Here is an 18,772-nt window from a genome sequence, read left to right as displayed (position 1 = left end):
AGGTGTTGTAGTTTATTGATTTGAACTGTGATCTTGGCCCCACCTACCTAGCTGCAGGAGACCTGGAAATGGGAGGGAGCAAACGGAGTATTTGGTGAGCATTATCCTCTGCCTCATCTGTATATAGCCTCATTTACTCCTCACAGCAGCCCTACCAGGTAGTAACTGTAGTTACCCTTATTTAAGAGCTCACAAAACTGAGTCACAGAGCATTAAGTAGACCTCAGATTCAGCATTCAAACCCAGGTGGTCTGCTCTAGGGCATCGGTCCCCAACCTTTTTGGCACCGGGGACTGGTTTTGTGGATGACAGTGGAACTTAGCTTCGCTCGCTAGCCCACCACTCACTCCTGCTATGTGGCCTGGTTCCTAACAGGCCACAGACCTGTACCAGTTCGTGGCCTGGGGATTGGGGACCCGTGCTCTACAGTATGCTGTACCTCCTCTCAAAAGATGTGGACATCCTGTTTTGGACATAATGTAAAATTTACTTTTAAATTAAGTTAACAGTTGTATTGATTTAAAAAACAGCAATTAAAACATTGACAATGATGTTACAAAGATAAAGCAAACACTGTTTGGAGAGAATTAACAGCCTTCTGTCTGCATGATCTTTGTCCCAGAAGCCTCCAGAGCTCTTTCTTTAGGCCCAGATCTGGAAGTACATTGCAAATAGCAAATGCAAGTCTTTTTCTCCTTTCCTTTCTTAATGGAAAATTCTGTCAAACTCTGCCCCACATTCACTTCTTCCACTTCTTTCCACTCCACATTCCCTTCCACTCTTCCTTGATTTCCCATCTTCCATCCCAGGCATAACCTTTTATCTGAATCTCCCACTCTTCCTAGCTGATTCAGATTAAATATTCTGTCTTGAGCTGACTTTGGATTCCTCTGCACAATGTTGCCTCTGAGTCTCTCCTCATCTCCACATACCATGGCCCTCAGACAAGGCCACCACTCCAGATCTGGACTTTTGGGAGGTCCTACAGCCCAGCCTGGCACTTTTTCAGGGCTGATGTCAGCCAGCACCGGGAAACACGGGTTAGTGAGGGGAGCATGGCTGGACTTCAGGCTTCCGTTGTACAAGCCAGGTGGGTGCTTTGAGCCATGTACACCCTGCGCAGCCATACACAGTGGCCGTACTGTGTCCAGTGCATCTGGTGTCTTCTTGCCTGGGAGCAAGAGTATAAAGAAACTTGTCCAATGCAGTGCTTTCTAATTTATTTGAGCACAGACTTTGTTGTTGTATAAGAAACATTGACTTTTCATGGAACCACTTCAGAAAATGCTGATTTAGATGTTTTGCTGGACCAGGTCATCCATTTCATTTGTTGTTGTGTGTGTGCGTTTTTTTTTTCTTAATTCAAATTCACTTCTGCCCTCCAAGAATTTATTTCTAATTTATATTTCAGTATGTAATTTCTCATTGTTTTTAAGCTGGTTGCCACTTTGCCTTTTCATTTTAGATTATACCGTTTGGTAACCTTAGGGTTAAACATGAAGAAATGGCCCACTGATGCAGTCTTGAACTAGTATCTGACTACATCTTTGAGTAAAAATGAGTGGATGTTTTCATTGACATATTGCCCCAGATACGTTAAGCAACTGAAAATTCAGAAAATTGGCAGAAATAGCTTGACTTTGAAGTTGGATATAATTGAGTTCTATCTCTGCTCCATCACCTCCCAAGCTAGGTCACCTGAGGCAGATTCATTCATTCACTCATTCATTCATCTAGAAAGCAAGAGTGTCTAGGAAGGCTTTACAGAGGAGGTACCCTGTATCTGAGCCATAAATTATCGAGATATTCATGAAACGCTGTTCTCTCTTAAGCTAGCAGAGGCTGTTTTCATAAGTAGAAACATTAAATAATATTAAGCAATGGTTGATATACTTGATAAAGGACGAGGTGAAAGTCTATACTTTAGTACTAAGAAAGAAACTTTCTATAAAGTGTGTTCTTATCTCTGCCAGCAGTTACCAAGTGCCCATTCTGTTCCAGAATCTGTGCTAAGACTGTCATTTTCTATGTGAGAGATTGCTTATAGATAATATTTTAATAGTTTACCCTAAAGCACTACTTAATTTTAGAAGGAAAGGTGGACAAAGGTATAGGACCAGACTTTTAAAACATTGTGCTTTTGGTTTCCCACAAGTGGGGTTTCTTGGCAGCAGTTGGCATCATAAATGTAATATCTAAGAAGATTCCTTTTCTGCAAAGGAAGCTTTGAAATATATCAAACAGCTGCCTATCACAGTTACCATTTAGGTGGATTCTTTGACTTCTGAAAAATTTAATGAGGATTAAGTGAAATAAGTCTTAAAACATGAAGATGTAGACCAAGCAGACAGGACAGGGCTTTCCAAGCAAAGGGAGCAGAGATGGCTCTGACCTCCTTTCAGTTAAATGAAGACAATAATGTCTACTGTGAGACATTACTATGTCACCCTAGTACGTGGTAAGCCCTGTATGCTTGTGTATGTTTGTTGAATTTTTTAAATTGTGTTAAGAAGGTGCTTCCTGAGTAAAAGATATTGCAAAACATTTATCATAATCTGTGATAAAGATGTTGAGTGAAAGCAAGGAAAATGTGATTCGATGTTACAGTGTGGTTTTGTTCTAGGGAAAAAGAACAAATTGTAGATGCCATGCGTGGAAATGAAATTAAAGGTCTGAAAGTTGATCATGAACTAACTGAGTATCATTTTAAGTACAGTAAAGAAATCCTTAGGATAGGGATATCTTTCTCGAACCAAGGCCTAGCCATATAGCACACCCCCTCCTTTTACTTTCTCCTTTGTCTTGGTCTTATAAATCCTAGCTACTTCCCCTTTCCATATAATTATCGTCAAATGAAATCAGATGCTGCAGATAACGCACAGGGAAATGGTACTTTCATTTTCACTTGATGTAGGAGATGATGTTAAATCTAACCCACCATTTACTAAATTGAATTAGATAAAATATAATTGCATTATTTTAAGTTAAGGAATTCTCATATTCCCTGGTACTCTTAGACCTACCCATTTTTCTTTCTAGCATTTCCAGTAAAATGTACTTTATGCCTAAATTCAGTCTTGTCAGGCCTGAATGCCTTTAGCACATGGTGTAATTTAGTTTGCATTTTTCCTTGGGCCTTTCCCAGGTCTTCCAAAGCAGTACCTCTGTTCTTCATTGTAATTATGCCTTAGACCATAGGCAAGTGATTTCTGCTCTCTGGCTGTAAGTCTTTCCTTCTCTAAAGGAACTTTGGTTTTCTTCCACTTGGACAGCCTTTAGTCTAAAGCAGTGGTTCTCACACTTGATCTTGCATTCATTTCATCTTGAGAGCTTGTTAAAACTTAGGTTGCTGGGACCCACTCTTGGAGTTTCTGATTAATTAGGTCTGGGATTTCATAACCAACAAGTTTCCAGGTGATATTGACACTACTGATTTGAGGACCACACTTTTGAGAACCACTAGAAAGGATTGTCATTCTGGACAGAGATCCAGAAATTTCCTAGTGTTACAGAGAAGCTGCAACTGTTTTTCCCTCCAGATTCACTTTTATATTAATTGTTTTTACTTTTATACATGCCATCTGATTTACATCTCTATCACTAAATAAAGAAGAAATTGAATGAGAAATAGGCTACTGGTTAATTATATCACCCTCTTGTGATTTTGTGTCATGTTTCTTTTTAATAACTTTGTACGTACAAAAATAATACCACTTCATTGTTGAAAACTCAGAAAATATAGGGAGAAAAAGACTAAAATAAAAATCAACAGTAATCTTATCTGTTTTGGAATGTGTGTGTGTGTGTGTGTGTGTGTGTGTGTGTGTGTACACCCTCTGTCTTTCTAAACTTTTTGCTGTTTAAACATCTTTTTTCTCGTATTTTTAAAGTCATATAATTTTTTTAACATTGGGTTCATACTGCAGTGCTATTTTATACTGTGGTTTTCCACCAATAACATTTTTAAAGTGTTTTCCTGTTTTGTAAAATACTGCAGCCTAAGAACCTTTGCTTAGTTGGAAGCATACAACCTCTTAAATCAAGGCTTGTTTGGGCAGGGTTTGGAGCCAAGATCCTCTCCCCCATTACCCCTGGCAGTCTCCGAAGAGGGGTCTACAGAACCCAGAGGCACTTCCCACCAAGAGGCACATTCTAAAAACTGTATAGAATGCCCATCTTATGTTTGCACTATAATTTATTTACCCAACTTCCTGTTTTGAATATTCCTATTGTTTCCATTTACCACTGTCCAAAATGTAATAGTTTGAAATCTCTACACATCTCATGATTATATATTATTTAGTTACTGATTGTCATTACTCCATTAATTCAGTTTGTAATGCTTTTGTTTCTCCTCCTTCCCTATCATTTAGGAGTCAAGAAGTGGGGGGAAACTGCCAGTAGCCCAAGGCCCTAGTAGGTCATAGTTGGTGCCTTGCTCTGATCAAATTAAGATGCTCACTTTGTTGAAATATTTCAGACTTTTTCAAAAGGCTGTGTTTATACTGTGCCAGAGTTTTATAGTGAACATTGTGGACTATACTAAAAAATTGAGAATTGTTGTAAGAATTATGAATGGACTTTTCTAACTCTCCAGCTTTACCACGGAGCTGTTTGTTTTTGTTACTTTGTTGAGTGGGGGACCAGGGCTGCCCTGTCTCTGAGGCAGTTTGAGCATCTTCCTATAGTTCTCACCCATTTGAGGTGGAATTTTTTCTCCTTTATTCAGTTGTATCTCAGTAGCTCATTTTAAGCTGTAAGAGTGTTACAACTGGAAGGTACCTTAGAGATCTTTTTAGAGACCTCACACTTTATTGATGCCAGAAACAAAAAGTGACCTGCTAAACATCCACAGCTGGTTGGAGACAGGTTCAAGTCTAGAACAGGTCTCCTGACCTTCATTCTTTCTTCTCTTCTTGTCAGACAAAGCCTAACAGCTGCAGGATGGGAGGGGTACCCCCTTGGTTTGTCACTCCCAGCCATATCCTGGGAGCAGTTCTAACTCTTCTATCGCTCTCCTGAATCTTGCCCCTTCCCCCATTCTGGTGCTGAGCACTCCAGGCAGACCAAAACTGGTTCAGGTTCTATAACACTTGGTGCTTCAGAGCAGCTCTCCTGATTTGAAGAGGAATTCATTCATCCATTTACTTAATCAGTAAGCATTTTTATTTAGTGTATATAACAAGTCAACACTTTGCTCTAGGAGTTTGATGTAGCTCAATGGTGGGCAAAGCAGTCTTAGCCTCTGCCTCCAGGAAGCTTTGCTCTAGACAGTAAAGGAACACACGGATAATTGTAAAGTGCGGTACTCTGAAAGCGAGCCTATTCTGCCACTGGTCAAGAGTAACAGGAGATTAGGGAGAAGGGACTTATTTATTATTTAGAATGGTCAAGGCCTCACTGAGAAAGTGACATGGAGACAGAGGAAGAGTGTTCCAGACAGAGTAAAGCACGTGCAAAGCGGGAGAGAGCTCTGTGGGTTGAGAAGCCAAAAGTAGTTGAAGTGCAGTGAGAATGCGTAGAGGGACTCAAAATAGGTTGGCAGGGCCAGACCTAAATTGGGAGCTTGGATATGAGTGTAGTTCAGTGGGAAGCCAATGATGGGTTTTAAGCAGGAGAGTGATATAATCTGGTAATCACTTTAAAAGATCACTGTAACAGCAGAGCACAGAGGAAATGAGAGTGGCCTTTGGAGTCAGTAAAAACCTTAATTAATAACCTGACCATCTGCTTTACTCACTGTTTGACCTTGGGCGAGTTACTTAACCTCTCTAAGCCTGTTTCCTCGTTAACCTAGTGAGACTAAGACCCATCTTACAGAGGTGTTGTGAGCAATATCTTTAGATAATATATGTTAAATACAGTACCCTCTGTCATTTAAATAAAATTCACGCTGTTCTGCCTAGATTAGAAACAGTATAATGGGCTGCATTATCTTACAGTTTATGGAGACTGCCTTGCAGACGAGGCAGGGAAGCAGGAACTGTGAGATGGAGAGAATGTGGTGCAATAAAAAGGAAATTTTGGAGCTCCCCATCCCAGCCTTAAAAGTACCTGAAACGCTATCTCATTATCGTTTTTTCACCACTACTGCTGAGCTTTTCAAGTGTAAAGAATCTTATGATTCAACATGATGAAACCCTGTCTCTACTAAAAATACAAAAATCAGCCGGGCGTGGTGGCAGGTGCCTGTAGTCCCAGCTACTCAGGAGGCGGAAACAGGAGAATCGCTTGAACCCAGGAGGCAGAGGTTGCAGTGAGTGTGGCTGCACTCCAGCCTGGATGACAGAGTAAGACTCTGTGTCAAAAAAAAAAAAATAATAATAATAATAATAATTCTTAGGAAAATAAACCTAGTTACATTTGATTAAGGGGTATTAGGTAGTTGTACCGAACCCCTAGCCTCAGTAGGGAAGGCACCAGGTTCAAGAGGCCGAAGAAAAGACCCAGAGCCAGCAAATGAGACATGGGGTTTATTAGTGGCTTACATACAGGGGAGAGAGTCCAGTGGCAGCAGGCTGGACAAGAAAACTTCACCCACTAGTGAACAGCATGTAGCTTATATAGAATTCTCACTTAACACTCCCCTTAATGACTTCCATCTGGCAACCTTCATGGAACCCAAAACTCAGGGCCTCAAGCTTCTGTATGGCCCGTGTTCTACAGGACGGGCTGGGGACTCGGACGTTTCTCATAGACAAGGAACGAATTTCTGTGATTGCTACTCCCGGGATTCCCTAGCTCAGAACACACATTCAGGTGCATCTGCCACAGGGTCATTCTAAGGGTGTGCTTAAGTTATTGCCATCAGGGCACTTGCCCTACAGTAGTGTCAGGCATTTTGCCTGTATCTGCATCCACTACATCTCAGCTAACTGTGTGTGTTTGGCCAAGTTATTTATTAATACCTTGTAGGGTTACCAGGAGCAGCTAATGAGACTGTGTGTAAAACGAGCCACCTCTGTGGCCTGGAATAAAGTGGAGCTTCATTGGTGTCAGTTCTTTTCTTTTCTTTTTTCTTTTGAGACAGTCTGTTCTGTCTCAAAAGGTCTCGTTCTGTTGCCCAGGCTGGAGCGCAATGGCGCGATCTCACCTCACTGCAGCCTCAACCTCCTGGGCTCAGGCAATCCTCCCACCTCAGCCTTCTGAGCAGCTGAGGTTATAGACATGCACTACCAAGCCCAGCTAATGTTTGTATTTTTTTTGTAGAGACGAGGGTTTCACCATGTCGCCTAGGTGGGTCTCGAACTCCTGAACTCAAGCAATCCACCTGCCTCAGCCTCCCAAAGTGCTGGAATTACAGATGAGCCACTGCACCTGGCCCATTGGTGTCAGTTCCGTCTCGATCACTGACACTGGCATGGGCTAGTTCAGGAAGGTGCTGGGACACCAGCAAGGTTAAACGGTTTTCCCAGTTCACGCAGGCCGGGAGTGATGAGTGGCCACATGCCTCTGGGATTCTTTCCTGTGTATCACAGTACCTTGTAAAGCAGCCTAATGACGAGGCATCAGTTTTATTTTTATTTAGTTTTATTTTTTGACCTGCCACTTCAGGAGGCACCAGTTTTAAATAGCTTCAAGGTATTATAACTCTATAGGGCATGAAGGAGTTAATATACTAGACAGAATACCCAATTTATACCAGGGAATCGCAGACTTAACTGCTGGGAGCTGGCTCATTATTTTAATTGGATTTTCCAATGTGTTGAGCAAGTCAGCAGATTTGCATTAGCCTTACTTTCAGAGAAACTGTTTCGGTTCTGGAGAGAGAGAGAACCAATGGGCAGTGGAGAGGGAATGAATGTTAAGACTAATGCATGATGACAAAGCAAGCAAATTATGTCCTCATTAATTAATACAGTCTTGTGTGCATGTAGGTGTCCTGGAAGTACCATTTGTAGAGCTGTGCTCCACTCTCCTGTCAGAGGCAAGAAAAAACAAGGCCCTGCTGACTCATTGTCTTTCTGCCAGTTGGCTGCTCTAGCAGGACAGGGCGGCTTGTTGGGGTGAGCCCTTAAGGGCACTCCACCTACAGGCCCGTAGAGGGGCTTGGAGCTGAGTTGGGCAGTATTCAGGCAAGCCAGAAATGATAGTACAGTGTGACCTACAAGTTTTTTTTTTTTTTTTTTAGATGGAATTTCACTCTTGTCACCCAGGCTGGAGTGCAGTGGCGTGATCTCAGCTCACTGCATCCTCCACCTCCCAGGCTCAAGCAATTCTCCTGCTTCAGCCTCCTGAGTAGCTGGGATTACAGGCGCCTGCCAACACACCTGGCTAATTTTTGTATTTTTAGTAGAGATGCGGTTTCACCACGTTGGCCAGGCTGGTCTCAAACTCCTGACCTCAGGTGATCTGCCTGCCCCGGCCTTCCAACGTGCTCAGATTACAGGCGTGAGCCACCGTGTCTGACCTACAACTGCTTCTTGATTCCTTCTTTGGGATCTGATCAGTTAGTAAACAAAATAGATACAGGGCCTCCCCTTAAGAAGCAAACCTTGTAGTGAGGAAAGGTGATAAATCAGTGAACAATAAGTGAGATCATTTCTTTCAGTGGTAAAGCATAAAGACATTTAAAAGATCAGAGCAGAAGATATATGTTTATATATACAGAGGAAAAACTGTTTATGAAGTCATCTCCAGTGACTGGGATAACAGGAGCTATTTGTATAATGCTGGCAGTGTTGAAGCAGTTGTAAGGAATTAACGGCTATTTTTGTCAGGTTTAATATTAATTACAGTTACTTGCTTCCATAAGTCCCTTTTGCATAATGAAAGGTAGACCTCAGCCTCCCTCTGTTTGATTTACTCCAAATTTCTGGTTAGGTTTGATGTATGTACTAGCAGGGGGAATACCTCTTCTTTGAGGGTAGAAATTTAGAAGCAATTTGTTCGGAAAGCAAAAATATTTACCATACCTAAATATCATTCTGGATTTTTTTTTTTAAGAGGCAGGGTCTCACTCTATCACTCAGGCAGTGGCAGGATCATAGCTCACTGTAATCTTGCAGTCCTTGCCTCAGCCTCCTAAGTAGCTGAGACTACAGGCATGCACCATCATGCCCAGCTCATCTTTTATTATTATTATTATTATTATTTCTAAAGAGATGGGGTCTTGCTATACTGCCCAGGCTGTTCTTGAACTCCTGGGCTCAAGCAATTCTCACACCTTGGCCCCCCCAAGTGCTTGGATTACAGGCACGAGCCACCATTCCTGGTCCTGAAATGATTTTACATGTGTTGTTTGCTTAATAAAATGAAAAAAATGCACTTTCAAAAACATACCCTCCAACTTCTTACAGACTTGAATCATGTAAAGAACTTATGTTAATTCAACTTTATGAATAAAGGAAAGGAAATGATTTGGAAGTTGAGTAAGTGGAGATAGAGTAATCAATAGAATTTTAGTAAAATAAATGGGAAATAATTATATAATGGATTTGAAAAGCTTTTTAAAAAATTTGTTGAAGATAAATAAGGTGATACAGGAAGTTTACTGATACTGTATTATGTTGGCTGTATTGTAAGTGCCTTGGAGATGACTGTTATATATCAGTTTGCAAAACTCTTGCTCAGGTCATATAAAGGAGGGGCCCCCAACGCCTGCTGACTCATTGTCTTTGTTAGGAACCTTGCCACATAGCAGGAGGTGAGCGGTGGGTGAGCAAGCATTACCTCCTGAGCTCCACCTCCTGTCAGATCAGCGGTGACATTAGATTCTCAAAGCAGCACGAACCCTGTTGTGAACTGTGAATGTGAGGGACCTAGGTTGCACACTCTTTGTGAGAATCTAATGCTTGGTGATCTGAGGTGGAAGAGTTTCATCCTGAAAACAGCACCCCCAACCCCTGCCATCTGTAGAAAAACTGTCTTCCACAAAACCAGTCTCTGGTGCCAAAAAGGTTGGGGACTGCTAATGTAAAGGATTCCTGAAAGAACTGTAAAAGTGAAAACACAGGAAAGTTCTAGAATCCCATGACTGTGAAGTCACATACTCCATCTCTGTGGCACAATAATCGCCTAAAATAACTGACAGAATAGGTTTTCCCTTCTTTGAGATCTCCAAGAAAGGATTTTTTTTTTTGTTCCCCCCAATGAATATTTCCTAAAATTTCCTCCTCTGGAGGTTGGTTTGCTTTCTCTTTAACCTTTCTTAGTGCCTTTACAATGACACAGGTAATTACTAATCACTTGTCACTTAAAATTTTCGTTGCTAGTTTTTTTTAATTAACCTACCTTTTCCTGGGAAGTAAGTTGGAAAGACTGTAAATTTTAATTTTTTTTTCCTGTAGCCTTTTCATTGACTAGTCACTGGGAACATTCTGAATTCATAATACATGTTTTGTGTTCATGATTTCTTATCAGCCCTCAAGAATGTGTGTAGATAACCACGGAGAAATTCTTAATTCTTGGGGGTTTCTGTCTTCCCCTCATGCCTAACCACAATGATGACATTAAAAAGTTACTATGTGTGGTGGAGCATGGTTGCTCACGCCTGTAATCCCAGCACTTTGGGAGGCAGAGGCGGGCAGATCACATGAGGCCAGGAGTTGGAAACCAGCCTGACCAACAAGGGAAGACCCCATATCTACTTTTTAAAAAAAAGAATTTACTGTGTGTGTTTGGTGTGTGGTCAGTACATGGTTTGAGGCACTTTTTATTTGGAACAACCCGCACATTCAGTACTAACCGCAGAGTTTCATAATTCTTTAATTGTTATTTTATAATACAGCCTTCAGATCAAGGTACTAATAAGTATTTTTTTTAATTTTCTGCATCATTTCACAAAGGATTTGAGGCATTGATGCAAACCATAATTTAGAATAAAGAGTTGAAAAGGGGTTATTTATAATCACTGTCTTTTCATATTTTGTTTTAAATTTTTGACTTTTTAAATAAACAATATATTACATATTACAATTTTTTTAATGCAAAAATCTCGTCTCCCACCCTATTTCTTTGCCCAGTTTCCAACCCTGGAGGAAATTGGTATCAACAGATTTCTGTGTATTATTTCAGAAATAACTAAAGCATAGACTTTTTTTTTTTTTTTTTTTTTGAGATGGAGTCTTGCTCTGTCGCCCAGGCTGGAGTGCAGTGGCGCAATCTCGGCTCACTGCAACCACCTCCCAGGTTCAGGCGATTCTCCTGTCTCAGCCTCCCAAGTAGCTGGGATTGTAGATGTGTGCCACCATGCCTGGCTAATTTTTGTATTTTTAGTAGAGGCAGGGTTTCACCATGTTGGCCAGGCTGGTCTCAAACTCCTGACCTCAAGTGATTCGCCCACCTCGGCCTCCCGAAGTGGTGGGATTAGAGCCGTGAGCCACCGCGCCTGGCCTTTTTTCCTCGTTGTTATGCAGATTCTTGCATACCATAAGTAATGTTTTATACCTTGCTTTTATCACATAAATATTTATCTTGGAAATATTTTCAAAATGAAGCATAAAGAGCTTTCTCATTTTTTTGGCTGTTGTTTAGAAGCTCTGTAATTTATTTAGCCAGTGCCATATTGATAGGCACATAACTTGCCATCAGTTATAGATAGCCCTGTAGAGAAGAACTTTGTACACAAATGATTCTGTATTTCATTTCTTCTGCAAGTATTTTTTGAGCACCCGCTCTGTGCTAGGCAGTGTTCTAAGTTCTGGGAATATAGCAGTGAGCATATGGACCCCTCTCAAGCTGGCAACCAAACTGGGGAGACAGCAACAAATAGGGAAACAAACATACATACAAATGGGTAGGGATGGTAAGTGCTTTGAAGAAAAATAAGGTAAGGATCTCCGTGAACAGAGGAAAGGTAGGCAATGGCTTGACTAGTGAAGGCGGGTCAGGCCTCCCAACTTTACTTACTCACCATCCATCCAAACTTCTAAGGCCCACAGGATAGGAGGATACTAGGGAATTGTACTTCAAGAATTAAATTGAAGACTCAGAGCAAATTATTTCAGCTATCTATATAGAATAGAGGGCGAGTGCTATTAATCTTCATTTTTTCAGTCTCAGACCTAGTTAGTGTTGCTCAGCCTTGTTTTTCCTCATTATGATCCAAAGCCTTCCTCCTTTTCCCCAAGAGCCTTTTTAGACATGGTCCCCCATCGCTCCCCCCGTGAAATTGTAATACAGCTAATAGACATAGTTGATATCAGTTATGTACTGTGGCCATTTGGAAGGCCACAGGCAGTTATAACAGCTAAGATTTTTTATTTTTTTATTTTTTGCCCCACACCCTAAGAACCAGTGTCTTAGAGCCTCACAGAATGTAGACTCTCAGACTGTAGCTCTCTGGCATGCCAGCCAGGCTGTTGGTGTGCGATTGCTGGCAAAATCACAGACAGAATTGTCTTGGTAGAAATCCCTTTGTCTTTGAAATAAGAAAGAAGTGATTGTTTCTTAGATGTGTGTCACCAGTGAAGCCCTCTGGTGACACACATTGGGAAACCTTCCGGTGTGTAAAATTAGTTGGTGTTCAGGGAGAGTAAAGAGGTAGAATGACTGAGAATTTCAGGAAGCCTAAGATGAAAACAGCAGGAAAGGGTTAGGGAGAAGTTAAGAGCAAAAAGGGGAAAACCTGTTCCCCGCCCCTCTCTGCTCCCTCATTATCTTATTCGTATTTAGCATCCCATAGCATTTAAAAAATAAACATGTATTCAACACTTCCTAGGTATCAGGAAGTAAGGTAGCACTTTTTACACATATTAACTCATTTCATCCTCAACAGCTGCTTGCAATAGGTTATAATATTCTGCTTTACAGATGTGGTTAAGAGAGTCATGCACAAAGCCCTTCCAAGTCAGCATTGGTCCTTCTCACACCACTCTCTCCCTCTGCCACTGACACATAATAGCATAATGCAGTAGAGTTGGCTATGTAGTGACTGCCTCTGTTCCTAGAATATGAGCTCTCCACAGGTAGGAACAGTGTTTATTCATCTTTGCCTATCAAGCTTCTAGTGTAGTGTGTGGCACAGAGTAGATATCTTATTAATGATGGATGGATGGACAGACTGACAATTGAATACACTTGTGTGTGAGTAAAATTATTTCTTGAGTGAGGGGACCCACAAACCTTTCCATCTATAATCTGGTCCTGCAGGTCTCTGCAGTCTTGGGTTCCACGCTACTAAAACTTGATTTTACCAAGATTACTTGGGGTCTCCTTGAAGAGAAGTAGTTAAAAACTCTTCTCAGTCCTTGTTTTGGTTACTCCTTTCACACCTGACTCTGCCTCCCTTGGTTCCCTCCTGCCATTCTTCTCTGCAGCTGGGTAGCATCTCCATCTCCATCTCCTTCTCCTTTGTAGATTCCTCTTTGTACCATCTTAAAATCAAGGAGACTCAGGCCACTGCCGCAGAGCAGTGGGGAAAAAAAAAACTATTTCCCGGCTATAGATTGCACTTCCTAAATATCTTATCTTTTTAATGGAATCTAGGCATTAAGGATATAGCTGTGAACAGAAAAGTCAAAGTCCTTGTCCCCATCGAGGTTATGTACTAGTGAGGGAGACAGGATACACAAGCTGGAGGCATCACATTACCTGACTTCAAATTATACTACTAAGCTGTAGTAATCAAACCAGCATGATGCTGGCATAAAAACAGATGCATAGGCCAGGTGCGGTGTCTCACGTCTGTAATCCCAGCACTTTGGGAGGCTGAGGTGGGTGGATCACGAGGTCAGGAGTTTGAGACCAGCATGATTAATATAGTGAAACCCCGTCTCTACTAAAAATACAAAAATTGGCCAGATGTAGTGATGCATGCCTGTGATCCCAGCTATTCAGGAGGCTGAGGCAGGAGAATTGCTTGAACCTAAGAGGCAGAGATTGCAGTGAGCAGAGATCATGCCACTGCACTCCAGCCTGGGTGACAGAGTGAGACTGTCTCAAAAAATAAAAATAAGAATAAATGCATAAATCAGTGGAACCAAATAGAGAACCCAGAGATAAATTCACATACTCACAGTCAACTTATTTTTGACAAAGGCACCGAGAACATACATTGGGGAAAGAATATCCTCTTCAATAAATGGTGCTGGGAAAATTGGATATCCATATTTAGCAGAATAAAACTAGACCCTGTCTCTCACCATATACGAAAATCAAATCCAAATGGATTAAAGACTTAAATCTAGGACCTGAAACTGTGAACCTACCAGAAGAAAACTTTGGGGGAAATTCTCCAGCACGTTGCTCTCAGCAAAGATGTCTTGAGAAAGACCTCAGAAGCACAGACAACCAAAGCAAAAATGAGCAAATGCAAGTGGGATCATATGAAGTTAAAAAGCTTCTGCACCACAAAGGAAACAGTCAACAAAGTGAAGAGACAACCTACAGAATAGGATAAAATATTTGCAAATTACCCATATGACAAAGGACTAATAACCAGAATATATAAGGATCTCAAATAACTCATAGGAAAAAAATCCAGTTTTAAAATGGGCAAAAGATCCGAATAGATATTTCTCAAAAGAAGACCTACAGATGGCCGACAGGTTTATTAAAAAATGCTCAACATCACTAATCCTCAGAGGAATGCGAATCAAAATTTCAGTGAAATATCATCTCACGCCAGTTAAAATGGCTTTTATAAAAAAAAACAGTGACGGATGCTAGCAAGCATGCAGAGAAAGGGGAACCCTCATACGCTGTTGGTGGTAATATAAATTAGTACAATCACTATGGAGAATGGTATAGAGCCTCCTCAGAAAACTAAAAAGTGAACTACCATAAGATCCAGGAATCCCAGTGCTGGGTATATACCCAAAAGAAAAGAAATCAGCGTATCCACAAGATAACCCGTACTCCCATGTTCATCGGAGCACTATTCACAGTAGCCAAGACACGGAGTCAACCTAAGTGTCCATCAACAGTTGAGTAGATAAAGAAAATACAGTATATACACACAATGGAATATTTTTCAGCCATAAAAAACAAAATCATGCCACTTGCCACAAAATAGATCCAACATTATGTTAGGTGAAATAAGCCAAGTACAGAAAGATAAGTATTGCATGTTCTGTCTCATGTGGGAGCTAAAAAAGAAGATTGATCTCATAGAGATAGAGAATAGAATGATGGTTACCAGAGGCTGAGAAGGATAGTGGGGAGGAGGGAATAAAGAGGGATTGGTTATTAGGTACAAAAATACAGTTAGATAGAAGTAACACAGTCTAGTGTTAGGTAGCATAGCAGTGTGACTGTAGTTAATGATTTTTATTATATATTTCAGAATAACTAGAATGGAATTGAAATGTTCTAGCACAAAGAAATGATAAATGCTTGAGGTGATGGAAACCCTAGTTCCCTGATTTGATCATTATACATTGTACGCTTGTATCAAATTTCACATGTACTTCATAAATACAACTATTATGTATCCATAAAAACTAAAAATTAAAAGATAAATCTGAGCAAAAAAAACCCAAACACAGTAATTTCAGATAATGATACATGCTATTAAAAAATGTGAAAAGGAAACGGGAAAAGCCCTCCTTACTCTGACAGAAGCAGTTGAAGAAAATTCACCATAAGAGCTACAATTTTGGCAGAGGTGTTAATGGAAGTGCTAAAATGATTTGAGGAATTATTTGTACACATATACGTGTACTGTAGTATAGTGTTTAAGAACAAGCTCTGGAGCTACACTGCCTAAATTCAATTTTATTTTCTTTTTTTTTTGTTTTTGAGACAGTCTCTCTCACTCAGGCTGGAGTGCAGTGGCATGATCTCGGCCCACTGCAACCTCCGCCTCCCAGGTTTAAATGATTCTCCTGCCTCAGCCTCTCAAGTAGCTGGAACTACAGTTGCACACCACCATACCTGGCTAACTTTTGTATTTTTAGCAGAGACGGTGTCTCCCCATGTTGGCCAGGCTGGTCTCAAACTCCTGACCTCCAGTGATCCACCTGCCTCAGCCTCCCAAAGCGAGCCACCATGCCCAGCCTACACTGCGTAAATTCAAATCTTAGCCCCTCACTCACATGCTTTATGGTTCTGCACAAATGACTCCACCTCTGTTCCTTCAGCTGCAAAGTGGTGACAATTATGTCACCTAACCTACAGAGGTGTCATGCAGGTTCAATGAAATAATACATGGAAAGCCCTTCAACAGAGCCTGGTGTGTGGAAAATGCTCAGTCAATAGTAGCTGGTTTTATTGTTCATGTGGACTTTATTTTTTAACCATCTCCCATCTTCCCTTTGCTTTTTCAGCTCCAGGGTCTGAGCCACAATGTGATCTTCACCTTGGATTCTTTGTTAAAAGGAGACCTAAAGGGAGTCAAAGGAGTAAGTGTTCAGAAATTTGATTTTCACTTTAACTTGAAAGGATTGATTTTTTTTTTCCGCTTTTAAGATCATAGTAGTACTTGTATTTGAAAGACTCTTTGAACATTTTTGGCATTAAAAATGCTCTTGGAAAATGATCATTGGAAAAAATGTGCCTCTTCACATAATGGTATTGACAGAGGAACGAGATTAGGCACTTTCAAGAAGATTGGGAAGGTCCTCCATGGGTGGGAGAGAGAAGCTAAGCCCGAGTCTTGGTTCCCACAGTGTGACCACTGGGCACGCAGCCTCTCTGAACCTCGGGCTCCTGCTTCATCAGCATGACCAGGGCGCTCACCCTTCTTTCCTCTCTCAGGCTTCTTGTGTATATAATACATGGTGTGATGTTGGCCAGGCACAGTGGTCATGCCTATAATCCGAGCACTTTGGGAGACCATGGCGGCGGGTAAATCGCTTGAGTCCAGGAGTTCAAGACCAGCCTGGGCAACATCATAATAATTTTTGTACAGAAAAAGTGCAAAAATTAGCCAGGGGCGGTGGTGAGTGCCTGTAGTTCTAGCTACTCAGGAAGCTGAGGTGGGAAGATCGATTGAGCCTGGGAGTTCAAGGCTACAGTGAGCTGTGATTGCACCACTGCACTCCATTCTAGGCAACAGAGTGAGACCCTGTCAAAAAAAAAAAAAAATGGTGTAACGTACATGAAAGTGAAGTTCCCAGTGTCCTATAAAGGAAGCAATTCTTGCTAAGATGTTATTTCAAAACTATTTATTCATTTTCAGCAAAAGTAGATGCAATTTTAATTTCATTTTCTCTTTTCTAAGGATCTCAAGAAGCCATTTGACAAAGCCTGGAAAGATTATGAGACAAAGTTGTAAGTGGTTTTTTGTTTAGTTTTTGTTTGTTTTTTAATACTGTTGTGAATTTTGAACAAAAAAAACTTAACTGGAAAAAGGACAGAGCCCTTAACTAATAACTTCTCAACAAAAACCTGTTTAGTAGATCCTCTAGCATATCCTTATTAGGGCTAAGAGGTTGGGTACACTGACCTAAAGTGGTTGCATCTCCTGTGCTATTTGTCTGAAGGGAGAGGTACTTTTACTATCAGTTTTTTTGGCATTTACGGCTGCTGGTACTATCAAGTTATAGGGCTATGGCTCTCATTATAGATAGCATGTAATTATGGACCATTTATGTTTCTGTATAGTGTAACAATTGGGAAATAATAAAAGTAACAGCTAATACTGTGACATCTTGGTGCCTGCCAGGACCTGCACTAAGTGTTTTTTGCATGTATGACCTCTTCACAGGAAACTATCTGTACAACTTTGCTCTCTGTTTATATACATCAGGGAAACTGAAACCTAGAGAGGCTTAGGGGCTCGTGAAAGGCTAGAAAGCTAGTTACGTGTCCAGCTAACATTCACTCCAGGTCTCTCTGACCACAGGGCCTCAGCATAGCATGGGCACTGAGGTCAGACCACCAGCCTCATGGAGTTCTTGTTAGGGATTAGGGCAATAAGCACTTTGCAAGGTGCTGGGCCCATCTTGATACTGTGTGTATCATACCACGTTCCTTTATTATTATTACTCTGAAACATTTGTAACACCAAGCAGGAGGGTGGGGTGGGAGGAGATAGGTATTTTTAAAGCTTTTAATAAAAGTCTTCGACAACTATAAACATAAGAGAATAAAACATTTCTGTAGGCAGCAGTAGCAGCAGGATAAAAACAAGCAAAAGAAAAACAAATTCAGGATTAAATATGTTTTTCCCAAACTACTTTTGTAATTATGTGAAAAGTGCATTGTTAGGGGCTTGCTGTCTTAGGAATATATCCATACATTGACAGTTCTAAATGCAGCAGAGAACAAAAAGGTTCTTAAAATGGTCAACTGATAAATGAATGCTGTGGGCTATGAGTCTTTCTGTATGAAAAGTGGGTCATGAGTACTCAACTTGTAAGCTAAGTACTGCCCCTGCCCAGAGACAACAGTGCATGAACTTGGAATGGAATAGAATTAGTACTTAGAAAATGGGAGGACAAAGGGGGAAGAAAAAAACCTTGTTCTACACTTGTAGAATATGTCTTCTTTGTAGGACATAGGAACAAGAAAACATTATGTAATATGTGCTTTGTCAACCAAAGTACTACCAATATTAGGTAGTACAACTGTATTTATATTTTTTAAATCTCTGTTGGCTGAAGACCTAGAAGTATCTGGTGTTTAGTATTATAAATGACTTAGAATATAAAGCATTCTAAGATGGTACAGGTGCTCTTCCCTGTACTTCTCACTCAACATATGAACTTGTCTGGCTTTTCTTTTTTTTTCTTTTTCTTTTTTTTTTTTTTGAGGCGGAGTTTCACTCTTGTTTCCCAGGCTGGAGTTCAGTGGCGCCATCTCAGCTCACTGCAGCCTCTGCCTCCTGGGTTCAAGCGATTCTCCTGCCTCAGCCTCCCGAGTAATTGGGATTACAAGCACCCGCCAC

The 18,772-nt window shown here is 40.9% G+C and overlaps 1 protein-coding gene across 9 annotated transcripts in view; it reads left to right on the top strand.

Moving 5' to 3' along the window:
- Nucleotides 1-18,772, top strand: part of ASAP1 (ArfGAP with SH3 domain, ankyrin repeat and PH domain 1) — a 395,575-nt gene that overhangs the window by 237,280 nt on the left and 139,523 nt on the right. For all 9 annotated transcript variants that reach the window (XM_055287244.2, XM_055287246.2, XM_055287247.2 and 6 more), the window contains 2 exons: nucleotides 16,209-16,283; nucleotides 17,105-17,154. In XM_055287244.2, coding sequence (XP_055143219.1) covers nucleotides 16,209-16,283; nucleotides 17,105-17,154 — 125 coding nt within the window. The remainder of the gene's footprint in view (nucleotides 1-16,208; nucleotides 16,284-17,104; nucleotides 17,155-18,772) is intronic.

This window comes from Symphalangus syndactylus, chromosome 7 (genome assembly GCF_028878055.3).
Source record: "Symphalangus syndactylus isolate Jambi chromosome 7, NHGRI_mSymSyn1-v2.1_pri, whole genome shotgun sequence".
NCBI lineage: Eukaryota > Metazoa > Chordata > Mammalia > Primates > Hylobatidae > Symphalangus > Symphalangus syndactylus.
The sequence above is the reverse complement of the archived record's forward strand: the minus strand, read 5'-3'. Positions and strand labels throughout refer to the sequence as shown.